At 32.9% G+C, this 9911-nt stretch overlaps 1 protein-coding gene across 1 annotated transcript; it reads right to left on the bottom strand.

Moving 5' to 3' along the window:
* Nucleotides 1–512: 512 nt before the first annotated feature.
* Nucleotides 513–1382, bottom strand: LOC108458947 (uncharacterized). The gene has a single exon (XM_017758335.1). It carries the CDS (start codon nt 1380–1382, stop codon nt 513–515), a length of 870 nt encoding a protein of 289 aa, XP_017613824.1.
* Between the last annotated feature and the right edge of the window lie 8529 nt (nt 1383–9911).

Below are 9911 nucleotides of genomic sequence, written 5' to 3'. Positions count from 1 at the left end.
TCCTTTTCATTGCCCGTTAAACCATTTAGAATATCTTCAGATACACAGCAAAGCTCACACAAACTATGCTTAACATATAGCCGTAACCTTTCCTTTACATCGTTGCTCGCACGAGCTGTAGGTCAGAATATCAGCTACACAATGTTGCTCACACGAGCTGTGGAGTATCCGCAACAAATGCAAAACCTCAGCCATCAATAGGACATTCAAAACCAACACTCGAAACATGAAATCCCTAATGACCTCAGCCCTCTTTCATTTGAATTTGACACAGAGATTTTGCTTCGTTTGAGGCACCACTAGATATACGTTTCTGAGGGGGAATGCTTGAAAAAGGTTCTTGATTGGAAGCGCAAGTTTTGACCCCACTTGATTTGTATCTCTTCCAATTTCTTGCAAAATCTCGAGTCCTAAACTGAAGATTCCACCCTGTTTAAACTAGTTGTAGTAGGTATGCATTGATCATACTCATATTGGCTCAGAACCATCAATGAGAAATAACTAACAGCTTCTCATATGTCAATTAAGGGAACCCACAATTGACCACCGCACCCTATGAGTACCATGCTTCGAATTATCCATAGAGCCTTCCATTCTATTTCTTGGTATGTCAATGTACTAAGGTTCTGAACCCACTCCTCAATCAATTGATTTGGAGGCCAGTCACTTTCCAAAAATTCCTTTATAGGCCTAGTCAAATGAACAAACACCTGACAAAAACGCTTATAGTGGAACCTAAAATGGCCTTTCACCCATACGAACAACTGCGCACATACTAAGAAACACCCTTCTCCTTTCCTTCTGATGAAAATGAGTGAAATAAAGGTTTTAGCTAAGACTGTTGGAGCAGGATTCACCCAATTTTCAATCTGAAACAGAAAATTAGCTAGCTCCACGCTCACATATCCTAGAGCTTTTGGGAACACAATCAACCCGCATACGGTAACCATGAACTGTGTCAAATGTCTATCACCGCTAGCCTTTCCCATAGCATCCCTAATGTCAGACCAAGAAATGCAAGGACCATTTTTATTTTTTAATCTTTCTTCCATAGTATCTACAGGTAATCCCATCAGATTGGCTAAGGGTCCCCCAAAATCGACATTCTGCTTCCAATATATCCTGAGCGGATCTCGAAATTCATAGTGGAGAATGGTAGAATGTTCTTCAATATTCGGTACCATATCCACTTCATTGAATGTAAAACGCTTATAAGTGGGATCCCAAAAACGTACCATGGCCTTCAACAGGGCATCATCCAGTTTAACAAATAGAAGTTGTGCCACATCGCTGTACTTGTCCCAGAAGCATGTTTTCTTAGCCTTGTCCCATGATTGCCATATTCCCTTTAACTCATCTTCGCGATTCCTCCTATAGTCCATACGGAGTATCTGAGGCAGGCTCAAGTCAAAACTAGCTATCTAGCAATCACCTTCTCTACTCTGAGTATCCTCTAACATTCTTGTTATTTTCCCTATATTTTCTACCCCATGTCAAATAACTGAATCTTCTCGAAGTTTGTTCATGTTGAATATAGATGTGACACTATGCCCTGGGTATCTAAATGATGCATGAATTATGTCATGGAAAGACATGGACACAAAAAAAAATAAAGTAGTAAAAAAAACAATGAAGTCAAATGAAAAACAATGTGAAATTAAATCATAAAGCATTACGAAAAAATTCAAATACAAAACATAGGAATAAACGCTCATTAGGTCCTATAGAGTATTATTACGAGGGGTAAGGTACGGCTCTTATGTCTAGGCTTCACATGTAAAATGGTCATTACATTCTAGCTTACGACTAACTCTAATGCATGTAGAACCCAAGGCTTAAAATGACATCCATAAGGATGCGTTCCCCTTTAAAGGGGTTGACCCTTGGGTGGTAAGACTTCCATAGCGTACACGATAGCATTTGCTACACAAACATCTATATCCATCTTAACCATGGAGTAGTCCTTAAACTTATGTGGTGACATATTTCCACACAAAAGCTTAAGGCTACTCCTCCTAAACAGGATGGGCCTAGGCATAGGACCAAAAGTAAGATGCAACATGAATGACAATTATAGCCGCCCCACGATGGTAGAGTCGATATACACATTAATCAATTTCATCGATAAAAGAATAAACAAATACATTGGCATACATATCAAAATAGGATAAGTAAATGAAATGAACAAATAAATCAATATTTAACACATATTCAACCATTTAAAACGACATTAAACAATTAAATAAATTAATGCACGAATAAAAAAAATCTAATATGTACAAATACTAGAAGATCTAGCTCTCGAACCTAAGTTGACTCACAATCGTCCCTAGTGGAGCTGTCAAGCTGTCATAACGTTGCCTACATAAGAATACGAGGGCCTAAGGGCCTAAATTAATGTAGAGTCGCCACTAACCAATTAGGGCTAGGTTGGTTAGCCACCTATCATCTAAAAGTCTAAAATTAATACTACGAAAAATCCTAAAACTCTAGACTTGATCTCATCACTAAATTTTGGGTTCGGGAGTATGGTTACATATGGGGAAGGTTATAGCACCCCTACAACGCCTATCTGGGGATAGTCCTACAGGGTCTTAGAGCTAGGTTTTATTTATTTATTTAAGCATATTAATGTCTTAATCTAGACTAAAATCCTTTAGAAATATTAAATAAAAAACTCTAAAAAAATGACCGATTTACTTGTAGCTTGATTAAGATATGTTCACCAAACTTATCTAATTTAAAACTTAAATTAGAGATTTTTACTTTTAATGGAATCTTCAAGGATACCTAAATAATTCTAGTAAATTACCTTCAATTACTAAAATTAATTCTATCTTAGAATTCTTAAAAAACCTAGAAATTACCAATGAATTAAAAGAAATATTAAAATTCATCTACAACTTATTCGATCTTTTATTTTTTTAAGATTTAATTAATAACATTGAATCTATCAAGATCTTATGAAAGTATCCTATGTCAGGTTTATGATTTATCTTACTTTAAAATTATTGATCTAAGGTTTAAATTTGTCAAAATCCTAAAATAATATATCTTAAATAACATTTATTAGATTTCTTAAAAAGTTTCTAAAATAAAATATTTAGAAAGACCTACTCATGATTTATAATTCACCTACGAAATCTTTAGCTTTTATCTTGAACAAAGTTCTAAAGAATATTTACACATTAATGTAATATTCTAAAGAGGAATCCTATACGATATTTAAAATTAGTTTAAAGCCCTAAAAAATATCACACATGTTATTTATAATTTTCTAGGGTAAATGGTAGATAAGATCTTAAAGACTAACCTAAATTCAAATGTAAAAACCTTATGGTTTCATTAAAATGTAACACTTAATTAACTAACTTCATGTCAACATTTATAGGATCGAAAAATGACCTAAACTTCCTCTTTAAACGAATACTAATAAAATAGGAAAATTAATTAAATTGGCTAAAGTTAATGAAAAGTTAAAACTCTTTCAAAAAGGAAATAATAAAATGAAAATAAATGAAATAAATAAGATCTTGACATGATAATGATGATAATAATAATAATACACCTAATTCATAATACAATAAAAGAATCAAAGTAACATAAACAAGTAACATTAAAATGCATGTAAGGGAATGTAAAAATATATAAATATAAATAGACATGAAAATAAATTAAGACGAAATAAGAATAAATAAAAATTATACAAGTGTGAATAATTATAAAACATTAAAATAAAGTGCATAATTGACATTAAATATATAATGTATAAATTCAAATGAAAGGGAAGATATAAATAATTTATTAAAGATGGAAACAAAATGACATAACTTGATTTTAGGACTAAAAGATAAAAAAATATGAAAGACAGAGGACTGATGTAGTAATTAATTTGCTTTTAATTTGGAAATTTCGGATTAAATTGAAAGTTTGAATAAACAAAAGGGTTACATGTGTAAATAGGCCAAAGAGTGAGGGCAGCACTGCAAAAAATGGGATATTTTTTGTAAATTTAAAAAGTAAGGGGTGGGAATAAATTATTCATTTTAGCACATATAAATACGAGAAATCTATTCATTATTATCCATTTTAGCACATATAAATACGAGAAATCTATTCATTCTTTCATTTTAACCTCATTTTCTTTCAAAAAAAAAAAATCTTCCTTCTCTTAATCCTTCTATGTTAGTCATGGCTCCATCACAATGACTCTCCAGCTTCCGGTGGTGGAGCCTCCGCATATGGTGGCCGAAATTTGTATTCTTTTTTACAAAATCAAAGTTTTTTTTTTAAAAAATCACTACTTTTCTAAAAAATCAAAGTTTTATTTGAAATAGTTTAAAAAGATTAAAACTTTGTTTTAAAAATTTAAACTTTACCTTTAAAATGACTAAAAAAACATATTTTTATTTTTAAAAATCTAAACTCTCTCTTTTTTTTTTTTAAAATCACTACTTTTCTTAAATATTAAAGTTTTTATTTTGAAATAATTGAAAAAAATCAAAACTTTGCTTTAAACATTTAAACCTTCCTTTAAAATGACTAAAACATATTTTTATTTTAAAAATCTAAACTTTCTTTTTTTTAAAAAAAATCACTACTTTGTTTTAAAATTTTAACTTTCCTTTAGAATGACTAAAAATAATTTTTTATTTTTAAAAATCTAAACTTTCTCTCTCTCTTTTTTTTCTTTTCAAAAATCACTACTTCTGTTAAATATCAAAGCTTTTATTTCGAAATAGTTGAAAAAAATCAAAACTTTATTTTAAAATTTTAAACTTTTCTTTAAAATGGCTAAAAAAACATGTTTTTATTTTTAAAAATCTAAACTTTCCCTTTTTAAAAAGAAAAACATTTATTTTAGTAAGGGGAGGGAAAAAAAGGATTTTTGGGGCTTCTAAGGGCGGAGGACAAACGGCCCGATAATGTCCCTTTCATCGAAGCCCAAAACCCGATCCCTCATGACATGTCTATGGCAAAAAGAAAAGAAAAATACATAGCATGCTTGTTGTTGTTGTTTGTTTTTACCCTTTTAAAAAAAATGAAAAGCCTCCTTTTTTTCCTTGCATTTTATTTCATGTATATATATTGTTTTTCAATCTTGTTTATTTGTAAAAAATAAAAATAATAATAGTAGTAGTAGTAGTAGTAGTTGTAGTAGTAGTAGTAGTAGTACTAATAGTAATGATAATAATAATAATTTGGGCTTCTAACAAGCCCAAAAAGGAAAGAAAAAGAAAAGAAAAACAAAGGCCTCCAATTGACCAAAATCGGGTGGGCTTCGAACGGACCCAAGAGAAAACAAAAATTTAAAGGGAACAAATGGGCCTCAAATTGGGTTTGGACAAAAATGGGTGTCTACACTGATAATCTCACTTTTTCCATTGTACAACACTAGAACTCGATTTTATGAAAAGTGAGCTCAATCAAATAATCATTCAAAATATAAAATCTTTTATAAATTAGACCATAACTCAAATCGACATTAATAATTCGATGTATTTTGTAAAACTGAGTTAAACACGCTAAGTTTTTCTTCAAAGATAAATGAATGACCTAAAAAGACTGTTTTGGAAATCTAATTATTTTACTATGCTATTTCAGTGACCAATGTAGCCTTCAGAATTTGGTCGTAATGTCTGGGTCGGGTTAGGAAGGTTTACATTTGGTGGTATTAGAGCCTAATTCTTAAACACAGACTATGGTTTTTAAGAATCTGCATGCATATTTTTGAAAAGAAAGGGGAAATATTGGGAACCATACCACACATGTTTTAAATAATGTTTTTCAAAATAAAATTCCAAGACTTTGATGTCATTCCTCATTAGTTACTATTACTTTTGAAATTGTAGACAAACATTAGACTGTAGATACTCAAAAACATAACCTAGTTTGTAACGCCCTCCACTCGACCCAATGAACCGGTCTGAGTATTGGGTATTATGTCCTATAACAGATATAACTTAAGCTTTTTGTCTATATAAAGTTTCTATCTATGAATGTAATGCCCCAATTTTCGAGAATTCTGTGAATGTTGGCATAGGTTTAATTATGTTAGTGGGCCTTTAGAAGGCCCAAGCTTAAGATAGAACCCGTCAATTTTAGTTAATTTTTGTTCCATAAGAAAAAGGGGGTGAAATTATGAAATAGGACCTATGTGAAAATGTTTGAAAATGCTATAGGCTAAATTGAAGTGGCCAAATAAATAGGAGTGCAAAATAGGAGGATTTGCATGACAAACCTCCCATTTTACATGAAGTGGCCAGCCATCATGTTGTTGTAGACAATATGAGCACTTGATATCCATAATTCATGGTACAAACTGATAATGGGTTAGGTAAATGTTCCATGATAATGGATTAGGTAAATATTCCATGATAATGGGTTAGGTAAATGTTCCATGATAATGGTTTAGGTAAATATTCCATGATGGGCATTTCATGTCTTTTGTATTAAAGAATTAAATGGATGAAATATGAAATTTTATTAAAAGAAAAAAGGGTGAAAAGAACAAAGTTTTGTCCATCTTTGTTCTTCATAGCCTAAAGTTAGAGAAGAGAAAGGAGAGGAGAAAGCTCTTGAATGTTCGGCCACTTGGGGAAGAAAATTGAAGGTAAGTTCTTGGTAGTTTGCTTCTATCTTAATGTTCATGAGTTCTTCTTGATTCTACCTTAACTCTTGAAGTATATTTTGGTTTTTGGTTGTGTTGTGAGGATTTGGTCATGAATTAAAATGAAGGAAATGGTTGTTGTTTCATGTTCTTTTGATGAAAAATGGAAGATATGTGAAGTTGAGCCAAACAAATGAGCATGCATGTGCTTAGATGCTAAGGGGAAAAATCGGCTAATATGTTGTGCTTTAAAATGATGAAATGGAGATTATACTTAAGTAAAATCATAGATATGTGATGATTGATTAGTGATATACATGTTTAAATAACATGCATGAAAGTTATGTGTGAAAGAGTAATTTGGTAATAAATCTGCTTGGGACAGCAGCAGTAACGTGACTTTGGAAACTCACCATAAATTGTGAGAGATGAGTTAGAAGGTGAATAAATTATTTAATTAAATCTTAATGAGTCTAGTTTCAAATGAAATAAACGAGAACATATTTCGAATTCTGTACAATGAGAAATTTGATTCGTAATGAAGAGTGGTCAGATTAGTCAAACAGTGGAACATGGGAAAATTTAAGAAAAATCTGGTATTGATTGGCCAAACCAAAAATTCTTAAAATTTTATGGATAGAATATATATGAGTCTATTTTCAGGGAAAATTAACGGAACTTGATTTGGAGTTTCGTAGCTCCAGTTATAAATGATTTAGTGACTATTGCTCAGGAAGATAACTTGCAGTGAAATTATGATTATGTGGTAAACATTGACAAAAATTTGTTAATGAGTTGCTTATTGATTTCTTATAAGCTTACTATGATCTGTAGGTGTGGTTGGCGAATATTGTAAGGGGTTAATCGTAGTTCGTATTTGAATAGTTAGATTAACGTGTTAGTAATCCAATTGTAGGCGTTCGTATGCGGATCTCACAAGATATCGTCGCAAGCAGTGTGTGTAACTAACACCCTCTTTCTTAGTCCGGATCGGCAAAAGTCGAAAAGCGAAATGTCAAAAACGGTATTTTGTAGATTTGCGAGTGTGCGGATGCTCGTGAGGTAAATCGATTAATGTTTTTGGTAAGCTGCAAAATTTGACCGCAAAGTGCATGATTGTCGTGCCTCGATATTTTGGGCTTAATGGGCCAAAATTGGAATGATGGGCCAACGGGCCCAATTCGTAAGAACCCTCGATGCGTGATTACGTTAGTACGTGAAAAGTAGGAATATGCATGAAAAACCCTAAAACAGCTAAATTACTATAATACCCTATGTATGGAAAATTATGTTATACCCCTAGGTGCAAAATTACCTGAAATACCCCTAGGGTTAAATTGACCTAAATGCATGTTTGATCGTTGTTATTTCTTGCATGCCATGTTGTTATTATCGATGCATGGGATTGGGATATTGACGGAGGAAGTACTAAAATGGCTTGTCCACGTACTAGAGGCTTTGCCTCAATTTATGATAGCGAAGCAAGAAAGGTCAAGAATGTGGAGTGTTAAATTTGGGTGGGTTGAGCTATTCCCCACATGGAGTGTATGGCTGGTACGGGTGGAGTGTAGTGGTTGGTGGGTTGAGTAGTCTCCCAAATGGGCTTGCATATGTTTATTGATGTTGCATGTATTTTGAAATGGGCCTATGGGCCATCATTATCTGAATAAAGGGCTAAGGCCCGTTTATTGTAATCAAAAGGCTCGTCCAAGACCACTGTTGTTACTGAATGGGCTTAGGCCCAATAGGCTTGAGTTGACTTGGGCTTTGAATGGGTTTTCCTTACACACTGAGTTTCCCCAAACTCACCCCTTTTATTTTCATCCACGCAGGAAATCCCCAACCATAGTGGGCTTGGAGCTGTGAGGGAATTAGGAGTGGCCACCCGTTCTGAAAGTTTGATTTTCTTCTGGTGAATTGGACATCCTTTTATTTACGTTTGAAGTTTTGGGTTTTTAAATGTAATAAGGCCACTTAATTATTTTTGATGGTTTTAATATGTATTACTAAGATAGGTATTACTTATTTTAACTGTTGAAATTGGATAGCTTTAGGCGCGTTTTCAAAAACAACAATTGATTTCAAAATAACACGACAACAAGCAAAGCTTCCGAATGAAAGTATTTTCCAAAATTAATCACTTTTCCTAAAATGACTTAATCAAATCGGTTTCTAGAAATATCCATGACGTTAAGGTGTGGCAATGGCGATATGCATGTCTAGGATTGGATCCGAAGGAGCTTGGTACTTAAGCATCAGATGGACTCACCACCTCTTTTCGGTTTCCTACCGGTGCAGACTTCCATTCACTTTAACCTATAATGAAATTATCTTTAAAACACTAAGTAAGTTTTTCTGGATCAACAATATAAAATGTTTTGAACGCTTCGATGTGGCATGTCGGATCTGGTCATAATGTCTGGGCCGGGTTTCGGGTGTTACAATGAATGTGATAGAGTCTCTTATGGGTGTACATTGTATGGTTACATTTACAACTCATGATAATGAAATTTCAGTGTTCTCTATTTTTATCTCTCAGATTACTGTAAAAAACATTAGAATGCTACTTAAATAACTTATGCTTTAACTTGGACACACCATTTAACTTCCTTTGTATGTATAACAACCCATCATGCCACTTCCTTTTGGCACAGCTCTGGCGTTGTCCTTCCTTGCGCAAACTTCTTTGCAACTTGAAACTTGAAATAACCTTCATAAGTTTATAAGAACTTAGTGAGTTAAACCTTAAATACCTGATTCATCACATCCAATCATAATAGATGCTTCACAAATCTACATGTGTCCTTAGACTTTGCCTTATTCCTTTTGGCAAGTCCTTCACTAAAGATTTCCTTTAACGGATTGTAATTACTCCTTTTTATTTTATGCCTTTTATCTTCCTCACAGTGTCTTTAAAGACTTATCTTCCTTTCATATTCATTAAGCCTTCACTCTTTTAGGTTCCAGATTCAAGGTCCAAACTCAAATGGTTGTTTCTTTCCTTTAAGCGTGCTATACTTAAAATCTCTTCATTTTCTATGCCTCTTCTTAAATATTATCTTTACATAGTCCTTAACCATTTTTTTTTTACCTTATTAACAAACTTACAATCTTATTTCATACTTACTAATTTTTCCATTACCTTCAGGCAAGGTAGACTACACCCATTACTTAACACAGAGTTAGTCCAGATCTTCCTTACTTCAATGTGCTACCTATACATGCATTTCACACATATCCTGGATTCACCACCTATTCTGGCATTTTCTAGCTTCTGTGTTCTTTTCTTATTATTATGCAG

Source organism: Gossypium arboreum, chromosome 4 (genome assembly GCF_025698485.1).
Source record: "Gossypium arboreum isolate Shixiya-1 chromosome 4, ASM2569848v2, whole genome shotgun sequence".
In the NCBI taxonomy this organism is placed as follows: domain Eukaryota; kingdom Viridiplantae; phylum Streptophyta; class Magnoliopsida; order Malvales; family Malvaceae; genus Gossypium; species Gossypium arboreum.
This window is presented reverse-complemented; position numbering and strand designations above follow the sequence as displayed.